The sequence below is a fragment of the Mobula birostris genome, chromosome 18 (genome assembly GCF_030028105.1).
Source record: "Mobula birostris isolate sMobBir1 chromosome 18, sMobBir1.hap1, whole genome shotgun sequence".
In the NCBI taxonomy this organism is placed as follows: domain Eukaryota; kingdom Metazoa; phylum Chordata; class Chondrichthyes; order Myliobatiformes; family Myliobatidae; genus Mobula; species Mobula birostris.
In genome coordinates this window covers 61,929,597-61,951,778 of record NC_092387.1, presented here as the reverse complement: position 1 = coordinate 61,951,778, position 22,182 = coordinate 61,929,597, and the positions used below count along the sequence as shown (strand labels likewise).

Here is a 22,182-nt window from a genome sequence, read left to right as displayed (position 1 = left end):
TCTGCTGGAGGAGCTCAGTGGCTTGAACAGCTTGGTGAAAGCAAATTCATTCCACCCCATCTGACAAAGGACTTGAATTTACACAACAAATTTAAGACCATAAGACATAGGAGCAGAATTAGGCCATTTGACCCATAAAGTCTGTTTTGCCATTTGATCATGGTGGATCCATTTCCCTGTCAACCCCATTCTCCTGCCTTCTCCCTATAACCTTTTATACCCTGACTTATCAAGAATCTGTCAACCTGTGCCTTAAATACATCCAATGACCTGGCTGCCATAGCCAGCAATGGTTTCTACAGATTCACCACCCTCTGGCTAAAGAAATTCCTCCTCATCTCTGTTCTAAATGGAGACCCCTCTATCCTGAAGTTGTGCCCTCTGGTCCTAGACTCCCCCACTATAGGAAACATTCTCTCCACATCCACTCTATCAAGGCCTTTCAACAATCTATAGGTTTTAATAAGATCCCCTCCTCATTCTTCTAAATTCCAACAAGTGCAGGCCCGAGTCATCAAGCTCTCCTCATATGATAAGCCTTATGATAACAAGCATATCAGGAAGAGTCTCTGCCTGTGTTCAGCACAGATAGGATTATTACTCAAGATTCTTGTTTTGAGGGCTGGTGGATCTAGAAATAGAAATTGGTCCAACTCTCCACTGAGTAGCAACAGTTGATGAGTATATTGACTGGCCGCAACACATCCTGGTGTAGAAACACCAATGCCTTTGTATGGAAAAGTGTACAAAATAGTAGTGGGTAAGATCCAGTCCACCACGGGTAAAGCCACGTGTATATGGAGTGCTGTCGCAGGAAAGCAGCATCCATCATCAACTCAAACACGAGGAAATCCGCGGATGCTGGAAATTCAAGCAGCACACACAAAGAATGCTGGTGAACGCAGCAGGCCAGGCAGCATCTCTAGGAAGAGGTACAGTCGCCGTTTCGGGCCAAGACCTTTCGTCAGGACTAACTGAAAGAAGAGATGGTAAGAGATTTGAAAGTGGGAGGGGGAGGGGGAGATCCGAAATGATAGGAGAAGACAGGAGGGGGAGGGATGGAGCCAAGAGCTGGACAGGTGATTGGCAAAAGGGATACGAGGCTGGAGAAGGGAGAGGATCATGGGACAGGAGGCCTAAGGAGAAAGAAAGAGGGAGAGGAGCCCAGAGGATGGGCAAGGAGTTATAGTGAGAGGGACAGAGGGAGAAAAAGGAGAGAGAGAGAGAGAGAGAGAGAGAGAGAGAAACAAATAAATAAATAAATGAGGGATAGAGTACGAAGGGGAAGTGGGGCATTAACAGAAGTTAGAGAACTCAATATTCATGCCATCATCAACTCCACCATCCAGGCCATGCTCTCTGCTGCCATCAGGAAGAAGGTACAAGAGCCTCATGAAATGCACCACCGGGCTCTGGAGCAGTTATTATCCCTCAACCATCAAGCTCTTGAGCAGAGGTGTTAACTTTACTCACCCCATCATTGAACAGTTACCACAATCAATGGACTCACCTTCAAGGACTCTTCATCCTATGTTCTCAATATTTTTAGGTATTTATTTAGTATTATTATTTCTTGTTTTCTTCTCTTTCTTTTTGTATTTGCAGAATTTGTTGGGTTTTTTTTTGCACTTTGGTTGTTGTTCTTGTTGGGTGCGGTCTTTCACTGATTTTATTTTGTTTCTTGTATTTACTGTGATTGCCCGCAAGAAAATGAATCTCATTGTTGGATATAGTGACACGTATGTATTTTGATAATAAATTTACTTTGAACTTTGATAGACATCAGCTGGGAATGGTTTCTCTGCCAGTCTCCCAATCAATATTTATATCTTTCAGCAAGTTTAACATAATGTCACACTAGAGATAAGAAAAAGACTGACACTTTTCCACCTGGAAATATATTAGGGCAAATGAACAATAACTCAGCGATTCAGGAACAGCTTCTTCCCCTTTGCCGTTCAATTCCTAAATGGACACTAAAGCTTTGGATGCCACTTTTTTAAAAAATATACAGTATTTCTGTTTTTGCACATTTTTTAAAATCAATTCAATATACATAACTGATTTACTTGTTTATTTATTATTATGCTTTATTTTATTTATTTTTTCTCTCTCTGCTAGATTATGTATTGCTTTGAACTGCTGCTGCTAAGTTAATAAATTTCACGTTAAATGCCGGTGATAATAAACCTGATTCTGATTCCAAACTTAGTTGAAGAAGAGGAAAGGTGGAGAAGTATTCCATAAATTGGAGTGTGGTCAGCAGAAGGCACAGGACACAGGAGTGGAGTGATTAAATTCAGGCATGGTCAGGAGGTCAGAATTGGAGGAAGTTGGAGGAATTTGAGGGATAAGAGGGAAGAAACCATGAAAGCGAAGAGGAGGAGAATTTTAATGCTTATCCAGGAGTTACGAGCCAGTTGACATAAGGGTGATGGGCGGATGGGACTTCATGAGTTAGGGCATGGACGGCAGAGTTTTAGATGACCAAACCTGGTTAAGCAGTGGGCCAGAAGTGGGTTGGATAGCCAAGCTCTCAGGCAGCGAGGGAAAACTGAGGGGTTTAGCAGTAAGTGGATCAAGGTAGGACAGAGTCAGGCATCACTTTTGGAAGCACAAAGAGGCAGACTTAGTGTTGTGACCTAAAGCCACAGACACCTGTGCTTGGGTGTGAAAATGTGATATTGATGTTGCTAACAGGCTGATAAATCTCAGTTGCCCAGGAGAAGAACAGGGCTGATGGCCTGGGAACTACTACGCACTCTCATCTCTCCTTGCTGACATGGTAGCACTTAGCAGTACACTTTACTGTACCAGTGATCAGGATTCAATTCCCGCCACTGTATGTGAGAAGTCTGTACATTCTGCCCATGACTCTGGGTGCTCGTTTTTCCCCTCCCACATTCCAAAGACAGATGGTTGGGGTTAGAAAGTTGTGGGCATGCCACACTGTCACGAGATGCATGGAAATACCAGCAGGCTACTCCCAAAATATCCTCGGACTTTGTTGGTCATTGACACAATGAATTTCACAGTATGTTTCGATGATCAGTGTACATGTGACAGATATGGTCAGTCTCTCTCACTCTCTCCCCCTTCCTCCCTCCCTTCCCCCCCCCACCACTCTCTCCCACTCTCATCCTCTTTCAATCGCCTCCCCTCATGTTTTAGCCACACCACCTACCAAGAACCAGTGTCTGCTCAGACACCCAGCCTAGCCCTGAGGGCAGCTGGCAGGGAGGTGCTGGGGAAATGTACCCAGGCAAGAGTCAGCATTTTCAGGTAAGAGGCAGGAAACGAAGAAGCAGACTTTGCAGCCATTCTCACTCCCCTGGAAGACGTGCTGACTGCTAAGTGGTTACCCAGCTGCAAACATCAGTAAACACTGGCACTAAGTTTGGGTCTGCAGGGCACAACTTCAACACTTTGCACAAACAATTTTCAAGTACGCCTCTCAGCTTTCCCTTAGCAGGATACTGGTGCCAACGGCAAAAGAACAGAAATTCTGGATGAAAGCAGGAGCAGTTTGATACCTGATCCCTGTTGTATTCGCTGACGTGTGCTGCGGAGGCAGGGGCAGAAATGACTCATCTCTAGGAAAGGAGGATGTTGAAAATGTAGGGAAGGTAACAAATGGGATTCGTGCAAACCGGTGGATGATGGTCATGGAGACTCCCTATGAAAATTCCAGATGTCAAACCAGTTCTGAGCCAGAGGGTTGTGTCACACCTCATAACCTAGGCTAGCACTTGTGGGCAGTGCTGAAGAAGTACTGAACTCCCATAGGTCCTGACTTTTTAACAATGGTTTTTAACTATTATACCATCAGCTCTTTAGAATCAGGTTTATTGTCATGACATAGGTCCTGAACTTTGTGGTTTTGCAGAGCAGTATAGCGCAATACATTTAAAAAATCTATAAATTACAATAAGAAGTATATATTAAAAATCAAATTAGTGCAAAAAGAGGGCAAAAACAGTGAGGTAGTGTTCATGGGTTGGTTCATTGTCCATTCAGAAATCTGATGTTGGAGGGAAAGAAGCAGTTCCTAAAATGTTTAATGTGTGCCTTCAGGCTCCTGTACCCCCTCTCTGATGATAGTAATACGAAGAGACCGTGGCCTGGGTGATGTCCGCCGCCTCTGTGAGGCATCGCCTTTTGAAGATTTGTTTGATGCTGTGGAGGCTAGTGCCATGATGAAGCTGGCAGAGTTTGCAATTCTCTGCAGCTTACAGGCCATGACCACATTCAGAAGCAAAATTACCCCTGGTTCTCTGGTTGATCAGATTGTGTTACTGCTGTTTGTGGGAGCTTGCTGTGCATGGAACAGCTGCAGCACTTCTCTCATCACCGCTGGGGCTGTGCTTCAATGGGTGTGAAGGACGTTGGGACTTCCTGAGATTGTGAAAAGCAGGTGTAGCAGAAGTGGACAGGAATGGCTGCAGCATCACACAGCTGCACCCACCTCTATTCTTGGCTGTGTGGAGGAACAGAAGGATCTTGGACCCCTCAAAGTTGCAGTGCAAGTTGATAGGGTGTTTAAGAAGGTGTATGGTGTGTTGAGCTTCATTAGTCGATGGAATGAGTGCAAGAGCCATAAGGTAATGTTGTAGCTCGAAGTTTCGGAGTACATGTGACAAATAAAGCTCATCTTTAACCTATAAAACTTTGGTTAGACCACACTTGGAGCATTATGTTCATTTCTGGTTGCCTCATTATGGGAAGGACGTAGAAGCTTTAGGGGGGTACAGACGAGATTTACCAGTGTGCTGCCTGGAATAGAGAGCATTCTTTATGAGCATATGTTGAATGAGCTAGGGCTTTTCTATGTGGAGCAAAGGAGGATGAGAGATAACTTGACAGAGGTGTTCAAAATGATAAGAAGCATAGATAGAGTGGAAAGCCATGCATTTTTCCCAGGGCAGAAATGGCAAATTCAAGGGGGCATAACTTTAAGGTGATTGGAGGGAAGTATAGAGGGGATGTCAGAGGCAAGGTTTTTAAACAGAGAATGGTGGGTGCGCGAAATGCCCCACTAGGGGTGTGGTAGAGACAGATACATTAGGGACTTTTAAGAGACTCAGATGGGTACATGGATGAAAGAAAAATGGAGGGCTATATGGAAGGGAAGCGTTGGAGTAGTTTTAAGAGACACACAACTTTGTGGGCTGAAGGTCCTGTACTGTTTTATTTCTTTAACATGCAAAAAACAATTCTCCCAATTATACTCACCTGATAGTCCTCCATCTCCATGCCATGCCTCTGCTGAAATGTTAAGAAGTCCTGTTCCAGCTGACTTTGCAGAATAAACTGATCTTCAAGGTCTTTCTTCAGGGCTTCTATCTCACTAATCAAGAGCAGATTCTCCCTGTTTAAATCTTCACTTCTCCCTTTATCTTCCTGTACTGCAGCTTCAAGCTCCTCGATTTTATTCCTGTACACTTCAAAGTTTTCCTGCCATATTTCTGAAAAGGCAAGGGAATGGTTTTCAAAGTCCACATGGGTGGTGGGGTAGCTCTGGGTAACCAGGATGTTTCTGGCTCTCCTCACCTCCTCTGCTGCTCCCCACTTTGCTTGTTCGTGCTGAGCTTTCAGTGTTTGATATTCTGCCTGCAGCTGGAAGATAATGTCCTCTAGAGAAGCGTTGGTTCCTTCAATCTGTTGAAGAGTTCTCTGATGTGCCTCCACCTCTTGCCTTGTGTTTTTATGAAGGGTTTTCTCCGCAGCGTAGCAGTTTCTTAGCTCCTCGATCTCTTGCTGCAGATTACGCCGCTGCATTTCAGCTCTCGCCTTCTCCACCGCCAGCTCTTCTAGTTGCCACCGCATCTCGTGGACCTCCCCCGCAGAGGGGTGACTCTCCTCCGTCCTCCCCGCCTGCCTCAAACGCCGGATCTCGGTGGTGATCATTTCATTTTCTTTCTCCAGCTCTCGGACCCCGGCCAGGTACGACTCCAGTCGGGAGTTCAGCTCGTGGAGCTGAGATTTTTCGTGAAGAATCGTGGATCTGAAAGGGAACATTTTGCCAGCTTGTGCTAGTCCTGGCCCCTTGGTATGGATCCCTTACTCAGGCTGGAGGCACCTCTGCACGTTGTGAAAGCTTCTTATCCAGTCATGGAGAGGGAGGCAGACTTCCCCCCTTGTGAGTGAGTCGGTGCGTCTGTCTCTCTCTTATCCCTTCCAGTGTTGACGGGTGGTCTCAGCTATAAAGGGGGCGGTACAGACAATGAGTCATTCGAACGCTTTAACTCACTAACAACTCAGACAGGCTCCACTGCAGTCCTGACCTCTTGTGGACAGAAGTATCATTTTAACCCCATCAGCGGAACGGAAATATGCTGGAATTGCCCAAATGAAATTTCACTGCTGGGGATCTGCCTGAATAATATGCCCAAGTGAATCTCGCACCCACAAAGTGCAGGAACTTTATATACACACAGACTTTCCAGCAGAGTGTCAGAACAGATTTAAGGAGAATTGTGCCCCTCATTTAGCAATTCTTGTTCAGAGATGGAAATTTCCAACTCCATACTGACTCTCTGAAGTGTGCTGCACAGTGCATAGCTATGCATGTTTCCCAGGGTGGAAATAGCTAACATAAGAGGGCATAATTTTAAGGTGATTGGAAGAATGTACAGAGGGGATATCAGAGGCAAGTTTTTTTTAAACACAGAGAGTCGTGGGTGCATGGAACGCCTTGCCAGTGGTGCTGGTAGAGACAAATACATTAGGTACATTTAAGAGACTCATAGATAGGCATATGGATGAAAGAAAAATAGAGGGTTATGAGAGAGGGAAGGGAAGGGTTAGCTTGATCTTGGAGTAGGTTTAAGAGTCATACAACATCATGGGCTGAAGGGTTTCTCTCTTCCCTCTGATAATGGTGTACACGGCAATAATTGTCACTCAGCCACCATTGATGGCAGATCAGGACCAAAAATTGGCCACAGCATTTATTGCATGCTGGCACAAATTCAAGTTTTGGTCATTATGTTAAAGTATTTTCTATGCTTAATGTGCATGCGTGAAAATATGTTTTTAATAAAAATATTTTTAAACTATGGCTGAAAGTTATTTAGAGTCGTAGTGTAATACAGCAAGAAAACCGGCCCTTCAGCCCATCTCATCCATGGCAATCATGGGGCCCAGCAAGCTAATCCCATTTGCACAGGTTTGACCCATTTCCATCTAAACCGTTCCTATCCACATATTTATCTAAATGTCTTTTGAATGTTGTTATTGTTCCTGCCTCAACTGCATTCTCTGGCAGCTCAGTCCATATACTCACCACCGTCTGTGTTTGGAAGTTGCCCCTCAATTCCTTTCTAAATCCTTCACATCTCATGGCCTCTAGTTTATTGTTCCCCTCCCATGAAAACATCGTAATTTTTATTCACCCATTTAGCTATGAATTGAAAATTAATATTAGAAAATTTATTTCATATTCTCTTACAGTTTAAAAGATGCTAATCGTAATTGGATAGGACCTACTCTATACACCTTACTGAAACAAATATAATATAAAGTAACAATTGCTTCATTAGTTATTATTTAATAAACATTGTTCACATGATGCTCCTTTGTATTCAATGAATCCAATGCTGTTTTATTTAACTCCCCAACCCATGAGGGGCACCAGTTCCTTTTCCACTACCAGAGTTACTGGATAGTTGGCCTATGCCAGGAGCAAGTAATTATTTCAATGTTACAGACAGATGTAAACTTAGTCAGCTCCAGCATGGGTACTAACCTCCTTAGTATCCAGGACGTATTCAGGGAGCGATGCCTCAAAAGGGCAGAGTCCATCATCAAAAACCCCCATCACTAAGGTCATAAGATCATAAGATACAGGAATAGAATTAGGCCATTTGGCCCATCGTGCCTTCTTCTCTGCCATTTCATCATGGCTGATCCAAGTTTCTTCTCAGCTCCAGTCTCCTGCCTTCTCCCCATATCCCTTCATGCCATAGAATATATCACCCTCTGCCTTAAATATACATAAAGGCTTGGCTTCTACGGCTGCCCGTGGCAAAGAATTCCACAGATTCTCCACTCCCTGGCTAAAGAAATTTCTCCTCATCTCCGTTCTAAAAGGACAGCCCTCTGTTCTGAGGCTGTGTGCTCTGGTCTTAGACTCTCCCACCATAGGAAACATCCTCTCCACATCCACTCTATCAAGGCCTTTCACCATTCAATAGGTTTCAATGATGTCACCCCCCATTCTTCTGCATACTAGTGAATACAGACTCGGAGCCATCAAATACTCTTCATACAACAAGACCTTTTCATGAAACTCCTTTGAACCCTCTCAATTTCAGCACATCCTTTCTAAGATAAGGGGTCCAAACCTGCTCACAGTACTCTAAGTGAGGCCTCACCAGTGCTTTATAAAGTCCCAACATTACATCCTTGCTTTTATATTCTAGTCCTCTTGAAATGAATGCTAACATTGCATTTGCCTTCCTCAACACAGACTCAATCTGTAAATTAACCTTTAAGGAATCCTTCACAGGAACGCCCAAGTCTCTTTCCACCTCAGTTTTTTGTATTTTCTCTCCACTTAGAAAATAGTCAACCCTTTGTTCTACCAAAGTGCATGACCAAACACTTCTCAACACTGTATTCCATCTGCCATTTCTTTGCCTATTTTCCTAATATGAGTAAGTCCTTCAGTAGCCTCTCCACTTTCTCAAGACTACCTACCCCTCCAACTATCTTCATATCGTCTGCAAATTTTTCAACAAAGCCATCAATGCTATCATCCAAATCACTGACATAGGACGTAAAAAGAATTGGCTCCAATTCAGACCCCTGTGGAACACCACTAGTCACTGACAGCCAGAGAAAAGGCTCCCTTTATTCCCACTCTTTGCCTCCTGCCAATCACCCACAGCTTCATCTATGCTGGAATCTTCCCTGTAATACCATGGGCTCATAAATCGTTAAGCAGCTTCAGGTGTGGCACCTTGTCTAAGGCCGGAAAATCTAAGTACATAACATCAACTGATTCTCCTTTGTCTATGCTGCTTGTTATTTCTTCAAAGAATCCCAACAGATTTGTCAGGCAAGATTTTTCCCTGAGGAAACCATGCTGCTTATGGCTTATTTGATCATATGCCTCCAAGTACCTCAAGACTTCATCCTTAATATTCGACTCCAACATCTTCCCCACCAATGTGGTCAGAATATAGTTTTCTTTCTTCTGCCTCTCTCCCTTCTTGAAGAATGGAGTGACATTTACAATTTTCCAGTCTTCCGGAACTATTCCAGAATCTAGTCATTCTTGAAAGACCATTACTATAGCCTCCACAATCTCTTCAGTCAGCTCCTTCAGAACCCTGGGGTGTACACCATCTGGTCCAGGTGACTTACCTACCTTAAGACCTTTCAGTTTCCCAAGAACATTCTCCCTATTAATGGTAACTTCACACACTTCATGCCCCCTGACACCTGGAACTTCCACTATCCTGTTAGTGTCTTCCACAGTGAGAACTGATGCAAAAAATATTTATTCAGTTCATCCCCCCATTTCGTTGTCCCCAATTACTACCTCTCCGGCATCATTTTCCAGTAGTCTGATATCCACTCTCACCTCTATTTTACACTGAAGGAACTTTTGGTGTTCTATTTAATATTACTGGCTAGTTTACTTTCATATTCCATCTTTACCTTCTTAATGACTTTTTAGTTGCCTTTTGTTGGTTTTTAAAAGCTTCCCAATCCTCTAACTTCCCACTATTTTTGCTCTATTATATGCTCTTTATGTTGGCTTTGACTTCTGTTGTTAGCCACGGTTGTGTCACTTTTCCTTTAGAATACTTCTTCCTCTTTGGGATGTATAAAAGTGCCTATAAAAGGTATTCACCCCTCCTTGGCAGTTTTCATGTTTTATTGTTTTACAACATTGCATCACTGTAGATTTAATTTCTCTTTTTTGATCAACAGAAAAATACTCTTTTGTGTCAAAGTGAAAACAGATCTCTACAAAGTGATCTAAATTAATTACAAGTATAAAACACAAAATAATTGATTGCACAAGTATTCACCCCTTCAAGTTATTTAGTAGATGCACCTTTGGCAGCAATTACAGTCTTGAGTCTGTGTAGATAGATCTCTATCAGATTTGCACATCTGGTCACTGCAATTTTTCCCCATTCTTCTTTACAAAACTGTTCAAGTTCTGTCAGATTGCATGGGGATCATAAGTGAACAGCCCTTTTCAAGTCCAACCACAAATTCTCGATTGCATTGAGGTCTGGGCTCTGACTTGGCTCCCCCCCCCCCCAGGACATTAACTTTGTTGTTTTTAACCCATTCCTGTGTAGCTTTAGCTTTATGCTTGGGGTCATTGTCTTGCTGGAAAATAAATCTCCCCAAGTCACAGTTCTCTTTGCAGACTGCATCAGGTTTTCCTCCAGGAATTCTCTGTATTTTGCTGCATTCATTTTACCTTCTACCTTCACAAGCCTTCCAGGGCCTGCTGCAGTGAAGCATCCCCACCATCTTCCCGGTAGGGATCATGTGTTTTTGATTATGTGCAGTGTTTGGCTTCTGCTAAACATAGTGTTTAGTCTGATGGCCAAACAGCTTAATTTTGGTTTCATCAGACCATAGAACCTACTTCCAGCTGACTTCAGAGTCTCCTGCATGCCTTCTGGCAAACTGTAGCTGAGATTTTCGGAGAGTTTTTTTCAACAGTGGCTCCCTCTTTGCCACTCTCCTCTAAAGCTACGACTGGTGAAGCACCCGGGAAACATTTGTAGTATGTGCAGTCTCCCATCTCAGCCTCTGAAACTTGTAACTGCTCCAGAGTTCTCATAGGTCTCTTGGTGACCTCCCTCACTAGTCCCCGTCTTGCATGGTCACTCAGTTTTTGAGGAAGGCCTGCTCTAGGAAGATTTACAGCTGTGCCATATTCTTTCCACTTCTTGATGATTGACTTAACTGTACTCCAAGGGATATTCAGTGACTTGGAAATTTTCTTTTATCTATCTCCAGACTTGTGCCTTTCAATAACCTTTTTTGTGGAGTTGCTTAGACTGTTCTTTTGTCTTCATAGTGTTATTTTTGCTAGGAACCTGACTCACCAGCAGTTGGACCTTTCAGGTACAGGTATATTTTTTACTACAATCAATTGACACACCTTGACTGCACACAGATCTCCAAAAACCGATATCCATCTAACAAATTATGTGACTTCTAAAACAAGTGGCTGCACCAGTGATGATTTGGTATGCCATATTAAAATGGGTGAATACTTATGCAATCAATTATTTTGTGTTTTGTATTTGTAATTAGTTTAGATCACTTTGTAGAGATCTGTTTTCACTTTGACACAGAAGAATCTTTTTCTGTTGATCAGCGTCAAAAAAGCCAAATTAAATCCACTGAGATTCAATATTGTAAAACAATAAAACACGAAAACTTCCCGGGGGGAGTTTTTTTTTTGGTACTGTATCCTAAGCCTTTTAAATTGTTTCCAAAAATTCCAGCCATTGCTGCTCTGCCATCATCCCTGCCAGTGTTCTTTTCCAATCAATTCTGGCCAACATCTTTCTCATGCCTCTGTAATTCCCTTTACTCCACTGTAATACTGATACATCTGACTTCTCCTTCACAAATTTCAGGATGAGTTCGATCATATTATAATCACTTGCCTTCCTGCCTATCCTTTCGATACAATGTGTATCCTTGGACAATTAAGCTCTCAGCTATAATATTTCAGCCATGATTCAGTGATGCCTACAACATCATTGTGCTGCAAGTTCATCTAGCTTATTCCATAAACTAAGCGCATTCATATACAACACCTTCAGTCCTGTAGTCACCCTTTTCACTTTTGTCACACCATGCTCAACCTTTTGATTCCTAATTTTGTCTGAGGTCTTACCAACATCTGCCTCCACATCCTCTCCACTAACTGTTCTGGCACTCCCGTTCCCATCCCCCTGCAACTCTAGTTTAATCCCCTCCCTGCAGCATTAACAAACCTTTCAACTAAAAATCAGTCCCCCTCCAGTTCAAGTGCAAACCATCCCTTCTGTACAGGTCCCATCTTCCCTGGAAGAGAGCCCAATGATCCAAAAATCTTATGCTCTCTCTCCTACACCAATTGCTTAGTCACATATTAAACGGTATAATTTTCTTAGTTCTAGCCTCACTAGGACGTGTCATAGGTAGCAATCCTGAGATCTCAACGCTGGAGGTCCTGCCCTTTAACTTAGCACGTAACTCCCGGAACTCCCTGTGCAGAAACTTCATCGCTCATCCCACCCATGTCATTGGTACCGACATGGACCACGACTTCTGGCTGTTCACCCTACCACTTAAGAATGCTGAGGACTTGATCTGAGACATTCTGGACCCTGGCACCCAGGGGGCAACATACCATCCAGGAATCTCGCTCTTTCCCACAGAACCTCCTGTCCATTCCCCTTGCTAGCGAATCCCCTATCACTACAGTATGCCTTTTCTAACCCCCTTCCCTTCTGAATCACAAAAGCAGACTCAGTGCCAGAGACCTGACTACTGTACTGTGACTTTCCTCTGTTAGGTCATTTCCACCCCCCCCCCCACCCCCCAACAGTATCCAAAGTGATAAACCTGTTGTTGAGGGGGATAGCCACAAGGGTACAGTACTCTACCCTGGTTCCTTAATCCCTTTCCCCTTCCTGACTGTCACCCAGTTTCCTGTACCCTCCACCTTGGGTGTAATTGCCTCTCTATATGTCTTATCTGTCATCTCTTCAACCTCCCAAATGATCCAGAGTTCATCCAGTTCCAGTTCCAACTCAATGCCATTTGTTAGAAGTTGCAACTCGCAGTTGTAATTGTCAGGGATATTAGAAGTCTCCTGTCTTTCCACATCCCACAAAAAGAGCACTGCACTATCCTGCCTGACAGCTCTATTGTCCTAGCTGAGAAGATATAGAGAAGGAAAAACACTTTTTTCCATTATTATGTATTGTATGGTGCTGCTGCCAGAAAGACAACAATTTCACGATACATGCAGGTGAGCCCAATTCTGAATTCTGAATTCTATTTGTTGGGGCTTGCCTTGGGCATGCTGGCAGTCACATTCCCTATAACTAGACCAGCTGGAAAAGTGAAGGATGGAATTTAATGCAGACAAGTGTGGGGTGTTGCACTTTAGGAGGAAAAATCGGGGTAGGTCTTATACAGTGAGCGGTAGGGGACTGGGGAGGGTGATAGAACAAAAAATATGGGAATACAGATCCTTCATTCTTTTCAAAAAGTGTCAGAGGTAGACAGGGCCATAAAGAGAGCTTTTGGCACATTGGCCTTCATAAATCAAGCATTTGATGGCTCTGGGCCTGTACCCGCTGGAGCTTAGAAGAATGAGAGGGGATCTCATCGAATCCTACTGATAAGATAGGATAAGATAAAACTTTATTTATCCAGAAGGAAATTATTGTTGCAAGGTTGCTCAGTCAGAAACATATACTTTAAAATACAAAATGTAAGCATTGAGGTATGAAAAAATATAAAATATGCATTAAAAAGTAATAATACAAAATACAGATGTGCAAAAAAAGCATATACTTATACAGGTATATTTAAGGAGGGGAGTTGTGGAGTCTTATTGCCACAGGGAGAAAGGATCAGTGGTGCATCTCAGTGGAATCAGTCTGCAACTAAAGATGCTCCTCTGTTTGTCCAGTATATCATGGAGGGGGTGAGAGGGATTGTCCATAATGCCCTGTAGCTTCCACAGCATCCTTCTCTCAGACACAACCACCAGGGAATCCAGTTCCACCCACTGAACAGAACCAGCTTTCCTGACGAGCTTATCGATGTTCATGGTATCAGCTGCTCTCACCCTGCTGTCCCATTAGACTATAGCCTAGAATAGAATGCTGGCCACCACTGAGTCGTGGAACATCTGAAGCACAGTACTGCAGATGTTGAATGACCGGCGCCTCCTCAGGAAATATAGTCGGCTCTGTCCCTTCTTGTACAGAGCCCCTGTATTTTTAGTCCAGGTGAGTTCCCTGGTGTTTATAGTCCCAGACTTCTTCCACATCCATTCCCTTACTGAAAGGCCTAGATAGGGTGTACATGGATAGGATTTCTCCCGTAGTAGGGGAGGCTATAGCCTCAGAATACAAGGACATTCCTTTAAAACAGAGATAAGGAGGAATTTCTTTAGCCAGAGGGCAGTGAATCTGTGGAATCCATTACCACAGACAGATGTGGAGGCCAAGTTATTAGATATATTTAAAGCAGAGGTTGATAGGTTCTTGATTAGTAAGGGCATCAAAGGTTGCATGGAAAAGGCAGGTCAATGAGGTTGAGATGAATAATACATCAGTCATGATGGAATGATGGAGCAGACTCGATGGGCTGGATTGCCTAATTCTGATCCTATGTCTTACGATCTTATTGGGCACAGGAGTTGGGATGTTACGTTGACGTTGTATAAGATGTTGGTGAGGCCAAACTTGGGAGTTTTGTGTGCGTTTCTGGTCACTTACTTACAAGAAAGATATCAACATGATTGAAAGAGTAAAGAGAACATTTGCAAAGATGTTGCTGGTACTTGAGGACCTGAATTATAGGGAAAGGTTCAAGAAGTTAGAATTTTATCCTCTGGAGCAAAAAGGAGAATGAGGGGAGATTTGATAAAGGTATATAAAGTTATGAGGTGTATAGATAGGTAAATGCAAACAGATTTTCTCCACTGATGTTGGATAAGACTAGAACCACAAGTTGTAAGTTAACATTGAAAACTGAAATACTTAAGGGAAAATTCTCTGCTCAGAGGTTGATGCGAGTGTGGAATGAGCTGCCAGTGGAAGTAGCGGACACGGGTCCGACTGCAATTTTTAAAGAGAAGTTCGGATACATACATACATAGATGGGAGGGGTATGCGTTTTGACGAGACCAGACGAGTAACTATTCAGCACAGATTAAATGGGCTGAAGGGCCTGTTTCTGTACTATAGTGCTCTATAATTCTGTGACTCTATTTCTGTAGTACTACTTCGTTAGCTGTAATGTGTTTTAGAGTGATGTGACAGGTCTAAAAAAAGACACTACAGAATGAATTTTAGTTCAGCAAAGAAGACACCCAGAGTCTTTGGCCCCAGACTTACATACCAAGCAGATAAATCATCCCTAAAACTTCCCAACAGTATAGCTTCAACATTTAACTTGAGACTAGATCCACCCACTGCTTGAATTCTCAGATTACATCTCAATGGAGAGCAGCACTGACAGCAAGGCTGAGAGATTGGCAACGAAAGAGAAAAAAATCACGTCATCTATTTCTTTCCCCACCTCAAGCCAGCTTTATGATTTTGATGAAGAATGCACAGGTGTTTATGTACCAGAAATACTAGTGGGCAATGAAATTCAGAATTTCAGCACTTTTTAAAGCCTATACTTACCAGTTTAGAAGGAGGAGATGATCCCATTGAAATGTACAAAATTGTTATGGGTTCAGCCAGGCAAACCACCACTCCCGTATCTGCTCCGCATACAGGAGTGCCTAGAACCAGGGATCAGTCTCAAAATAGGGAGTCACCTATTCATGACAGAGGAGATTTTCTCTCCACACAGAGTGTGCTAAATCTCTATCCATGGGGGCAAATGGGATTCTTTTTCTGAGATCATTCTAGATCTATATTGATAATTTTTTTGGTACAAGGGGATTAAGAGTCACTTGATTAGAACAGGAAGATGGCACTGAGGTTGAAGATTTGCCATGATCTTATTGAATACGGGGCAAATTGCCCATTCCTGTCATTATTTTATTTGTTCTCCTGAAGAGCCCTGACCTCAGGGCTACAAACCTGTTGAAGGTAGGGGGAATTAGGCTGGGCAACAATTTTCCAAATGGCACTAGATCAACAGAACTCCGCCAAGGATGGTCCGAAGCCCGGCTGCCAAAGGAGGAGGGTTGGACACGGGGCAAGCAACCTCATCCTGTAAAATGTCAGAGCTCTAGAAATGGCAATAGAAGCTCCAAATACCTCATCTCCAAGAGAAGAAGGATCTTCGCCCAGAAGACATATGGAGTCGTGTGATGAGAGCAGAAGGCACAGGGCCGATCAGAGCAACCTTGGCCCAGAACAGAGCAATCTGGTAAGCTGCTGTTGGCGGCCCTTACCCCAGTAGGGGTGACGGGCTTAAGAAGAAGAACCAGACCAACAGAGCAACAAACAAAATGCTGGAGGAACTCCAGTAGGTCAAACTGAATCCCTTTCTTCCCACAGATGCTGCTCAACCTGCTGAGTTCCTCCAGCAGATTGTGGGTTGCTCCTGATTCCAGCATCCACAGGCTCTTGCATCCTCACATGCACAATGGGCTAATTCTATGTCATTCAGTTTATAATATCTCAGTGTCAAATTAAGATTCTTTTTTGATACTACACTAGCAATGAGTTCTCTCCTTTGATCTTATCCCCTTGTAAAACAGCAGACTGTTTCTACCAAATATTGAAATGCCTACATAGATTGGACATGGAGAGGAGGTTTCCAGTATTGGGAGAGTCTAGGACCAGAGGGCACAGCAGAATAGAAGGATGCCCCTTTAGGAAAGAGTTGAGGGGGAATTTTTTTCAGCCAGAGGGTGGTGAATCTGTGGAATTCATTGCCACAAACGGCTGGGGTTGCCAAGTCATTGGGTATATTTAAAGTAGAAGTTGATAGATTCTCGATTAGTCAGGACATGAAAGGTTACAGGAGAAGGCAGGAGAATGGGGTTCAAAGTGAAAATAAATCAACCATGATCGAATGGTGGAGCTGACTCGATGGGCCAAATGGCCTAACTCTTCTGAACCTTAAGGTCATTTTACAAGCATTGCAGTATTTAAAATTTAAATAGATCTAAAATAAATTTTGCAAATTTTAATTAAATAACAATATTGAGTTTAAGTTTTACAGTGACTATTAATATTTTATCTCAAAATTTAATGTAAAGGATTTCATTCCTGTACCCTCACGTTATCAGTTAGTTTAAAATCACTGATTCACCAGATGACCAACAGTAACCTCTGTAGAGACACTACAGACTGCAGATGCTGTTATCTAGAAAACACGCAATCTTCTGGAGGAACTTAGCAGGTAGGAAGATAGAAAGAAATCCTGCATCGGTATCTTCTGTAAATTCTATTTTCCCACTCCTACGCAGTCGTACACTGCCACCTAGTGCCCTACTCCTGAATTGTTATTTTTTTTCCTTGATGAAGAAAGAGGAGCGAATTGTTCATAGCAGGAACCCGGACCACAGGAGTGCAATGCACACCCCCAACTCTATAACAAGCACCTGGATGAGTACCATGCACAAGGCTACAGGCCAAGGGCTGGGATGTGGACTTAGCATGATAAAGTGGCAAAAGGGCGTACAGGACTGAGGTATACCAGTTATTTGAGTGGTGTCGCAGCAACAACCCTGCACTGAATGTCAGCAAGACCAAAAAGCGGATTGTGGACTTTAGAAAGGGTAGGACGAGGGAATACAAACCTATCCTCTTAGTGGGATCAGAAGTGGGGAGAGTGAGCAATCTCAAGTTCCTGGGTGTCAATATCTCTGAGGACCTAACCTGGACGCAACATACTGATGCAGCTATAAGGAAAGCAAGACAACAGCTATATTTCACTCAGAGTTTGAGGAGATTTGGTTTGTCATCTAAAATACTCAAAAACTTCTTCAAATGTACTGTGGAGAGCATTCTTACTGGCTGCATCACCATCTGGTATGGGGGGAGAGGTTGGCAACTGCACAAGATCAAAGTTGTAGAAACTTCTGTAATATCCAAGACATCTTCAAGGAACAGTGCCCTAGGAAGGTGACATCCATCATTAAGGGGATAAGATCAAAGGAGAGAACTCATTGCTAGTGTAGTATCAAAAAAGAATCTTAATTTGACACTGAGATATTATAAACTGAATGACATGGAATGAGCCCATTGTGCATGTGAGGATGCAAGAGCCTGTGGATGCTGGAATCAGGAGCAACCCACAATCTGCTGGAGGAACTCAGCAGGTTGAGCAGCATCTGTGGGAAGAAAGGGATTCAGTTTCACCTACTGGAGTTCCTCCAGCATTTTGTTTCGTTACTCTGTTGGTCTGGTTCTTCTTCTTAAGACCGTCACCCCTACTGGGGTAAAGGCCGCCAACAGCAGCTTACCAGATTGCTCTGTCCTGGGCCAAAGGTTGATCGGCCCTGTGCCTTCTGCTCTCATCACACGACTCCATATGTCTTCTAGGTGAAGATCCTTCTTCTCTCGGAGATGAGGTGTTTGGAGCTTCTGTTGCCATTTCTAGAGCTCTGACATTTTACAGGATGAGGTTGCTTGCCCCGTGTCCAGCTCTCCTCCTTTCCTAATCTACTGAGTTCCTCCAGCATTTTGGGTATATTGCTCTGGTTTTCCAGCATCTGAAGAATCTCCTGTGTTTACAATAAATGGGAGTTTGAGATCTAGAGCTAATGTTGCTGATCCTGACAATTATCCAGCAAACTGCTCCTGAACTTCCACTCCCTCCCCAAACTAGGTAAGAATAAGTTACCGTTCAGAGTCATCATTAAAGAATTCTGCTTGGACATCAGACGACAGGCAGCTGAAAGAAGCTCAGCTCTGACATGAGTCACCACCTCCAAGAGATAAGGAGAAATAATTTGGAAAGAAAAAGTGAAATCAAATATTCCAGCATCAGATTTCACGCAGACACTTCAAAATCAAAATTGAACTTGTCCAATGCTCCCTTAAGATATATTAATCATTTGCATTGGTTATATTTGGATCTCTGTTTTTACAGATGGTGTTTGACTCATGTGTTTGAGGTGCAGCATTTATAATAAACCATACAAGCATGATTGAACTTATTTGGACCACACTGTGGTATGTTTAAGCCAGTAACCAGAACCCAATGATAAAAAGCACCTGGCTGTGTGGGTACTGGCATTACGTGGAGGTGGTGGGTGCAAGGCTCTTTGTGGGGATTGGATGTGGCTTCAGGTTTCTGTCCCCCTTTGTGGAATAACTACTCTGTAGCCTGAATGGGTTGGAAGAGGTGAATCAGAATCAGATTTATTATCACATATTTACATAATGAGAAATGTGTTCTTTTGCAACAGTATAGTACAAATATATAAAGTTACTATAAATTACAACCATAAATAGTATAAAATAAAGAAATAACAAGGTAGTGTTCCTGGACTGTTAAGAAATCTAATGGTGGAGGGGAAGAAGCTGTTCTTGAATTGTTGAGTGTGGGTCTTCAGGCTTCTATACCTCCTCCCTACGGTAGTAACAAGAAGAGGGCATGTCTCAGAAGCTGAGGGTTCTTAGTGATGGATGCTCTCCACCGTACATCCATAGAAATCTGTAGGAATCTTTGGTGACATAGGAAACCTCTTCAAGCTCTTAACAAAGCGGGGCAATGACAGAATATAATGTGTGGACATCCGAACTCATTTAACTTGTTAGGAAGATCAAAATCCTGGAGAGAGACTGCAGACGTACAGAGCAATCTAAGTATTTGTGCACATAGAACATAAACATGAAGTTACAATTCTTTAACAAAAACAGGAGAAAGTTGTAATTGTATCTCACTGGGGAAAATATCAAAGTTTGTGCCAATGCATCTTATAATGTCCCAACATGAGAAAAACGGCCAAAGGAGCACTCTTTATGGAAGTATTGCAAGTTCCCTCTAGACCAATCACTTCTTTTTGTTACATCGATCAAGGGATAAATAATCAGGACACCAGGTGAAATCTTGTGTTCTTAAAAACAGTTTTGAAGATATTTAACATGCACCAAACAGGCACTCATTTCAATATCTGGTTCTGAAAGGGACCTTCTCTGACAGGACAACACTCCCTTTGCTCCTAACCAGAGCTCCAGCCTTAGTCTAATGGAGTAGGACAATTCCACGATCAATAAGTGTGTGTGTGGTCATTGGAAGAGAAGCTGACTGGGGAAAGAGAGAGGCATCCACAGCTATAGAGTGTGACATGGTACCTTGCTAGATGTTATCTGGACTTCAGACCAAGAGGAGGTTCTGCAAGGTTGTCTAGATAGGAAATCAAAAGAGAAGTGCTGTAAAGATTCAGCAGGTCCGGCAGTGTGGGCACCTGAAGTATTAATTCTGTTTCTCTTTGCACAGATACTATCTGACCTGCAGGATGTCTCTAATACTTTCAGCTTTTATTTCAGATTTCCATCTTTTGCAGTATTTTAATTTTCTGTTGTCTGGATCTGTGTTTGAACCACCCCTGAGTATTCAGATTCATAAGCACTAACCATGTGGACAGCTTGGTTCTGTCAGGAACAGGTTAGTAAGGCTGAAAAGCCTCTTCCTGTTTTCTGTGGTAAAGGCATTGCTTGGTTTGGTGCCAACAGGCATAGATAAAGGATGCCCAGCCAGGGATGGCTGGCCCAATACTCAGGTCTCATGATGTCAACCTGTCATCCCCCATCCCATGAACCTTGCTCACTGATATACACGCACTGACTGAATACTAGTCTCCCTGTGTGCGTGTTCACCAGCTTAATTGCTTTAACCACTTAGGGATGGGGAACTGGGTGTGAAAAAAGAAAAGAAAAAGCCACAAAGGATGACAGTACAAACTGTTCCTGGAATTACTGAGTCATACATGATTCACCATGTCAGGTGAGTCAATTACTCTGAAATGGATGTGCTGGAATTGGTCTGAGGAGGAACTGCCCTCTCCGCATGGACCTGGATGATATTCATGCATCGGAAGGTCATCTAACACCTCCGTGGCTACAAGAGAAAGCTTGTTGTCTTTGTAAACTTGTCCCTAGCTGTCTGTATTCCTTCCCCCACATGAAGAACTGCCAATGAGAGTAGCTTTTGCTGCACTGGTTCTAATCAGAGTCAACCCAATGAGCTAAGAAACAATGTGCAGAGTGAATTTGCGAAATACAACCCAAGCTTGCAACGGGCCCATTGGAATGCAGGGGCAAAGCACGGGTTGTTTAAATAATGAAGGTACAGTGGCATTATGTTAACAGACACTTAATCCAAAGTCGAGGTTTAATGATCCAAATCCTGCCAGTCAGCCAGGAAATTTTAACCTAATTAATTGAATTAATCTAGAAAGAAATAAAACTGGATTTACTTTAAAAATATCATATCATATAATTTAATAAAAAATTCACCTTCCCCTTCTCCCTACCTTATTATCCTGGCTTCTGCCCTCTTCATTTCCAGTTCTGATGAGGGTCTCGGCCTGAAACATCAACTGTTTATTCCCCTCCATAGATGCACCTGACTTGCTGAGTTCCTCTAGTATTTTGTGTGTGTTCCTCAAAATTTCCAGCATCTATAGAATCTCTTGTGCTTAAAATAAAATGACCATTTGGTAGAGTGTTTTGGGCAAGGAGATTTGTCACCCTTGTCCTGCTAGCCATGTCTATAACTCGAATGCAGTTAACCTTCAGCTGCCTTCTTCAATGGTCCAACAAGCAATATACTCAAGTCGTCAAGTTAAATTTATTGTCATTTAACTATATACATGTATACTGTCAAACAAGACAACGTTCCTCCGGACCAGGGTGTAAAGCACCGTAGTACACATAACACACATATAACACACAATAACTTAGGAAAGTAAGGATAAAATCTACAGATGAATTACACATAAATAAATAGAATCAGATTTAGTATCACTGGCATATGTCATGAAATTTGTTAACTTAACAGCAGCAGTACAACTAAATATAGAGAAAAAACTGAGCTACATTAAGCATATATACATCTATTAAATAGTTAAGTTAAAATAAGTAGCGCAAAAAAACAAATTTTAAAAAGTAGTGTGGCAGTGTTCATGGGTTCAATGTCCATTTAGAAATCAATGGCATAAGGGAAGAAGCTATACCCGAATCACTGAGTGTGTGCCTTCAGGCTTCTGTACCTCCTTCTCGATGGTAACAGTATGAAGAGGGCATATCCTGGGATCTCTAATGATGGACACCACCTTCCTAAGGCACTGCTCCTTGAAGGTGTCTTGGATAATACGGAGGATAGTACCCATGATGGAGCTGACTAATTTAAAAGTTTGTGTAGTAACCGTGCACCCCCCCCCCATAATCAAAGTGCCAGGTAAACAAAGTAAAGTGCATAAATTAAATATTGTAGGCTATAGTGCAAATTATCTGGTGACACTTCGAATGCGATGCAGCAGGGAGT

The 22,182-nt window shown here is 42.8% G+C and overlaps 1 protein-coding gene across 1 annotated transcript in view; it reads right to left on the bottom strand.

The window, feature by feature from the left end:
• The window catches only part of synm (synemin, intermediate filament protein), a 42,304-nt gene that overhangs the window by 16,824 nt on the left and 3,298 nt on the right, over positions 1-22,182 (bottom strand). Inside the window, exon 2 of the mRNA XM_072282805.1 lies at positions 5,233-6,200. Coding sequence (XP_072138906.1) covers positions 5,233-6,018 — 786 coding nt within the window. The 5' untranslated portion in view covers positions 6,019-6,200. The remainder of the gene's footprint in view (positions 1-5,232; positions 6,201-22,182) is intronic.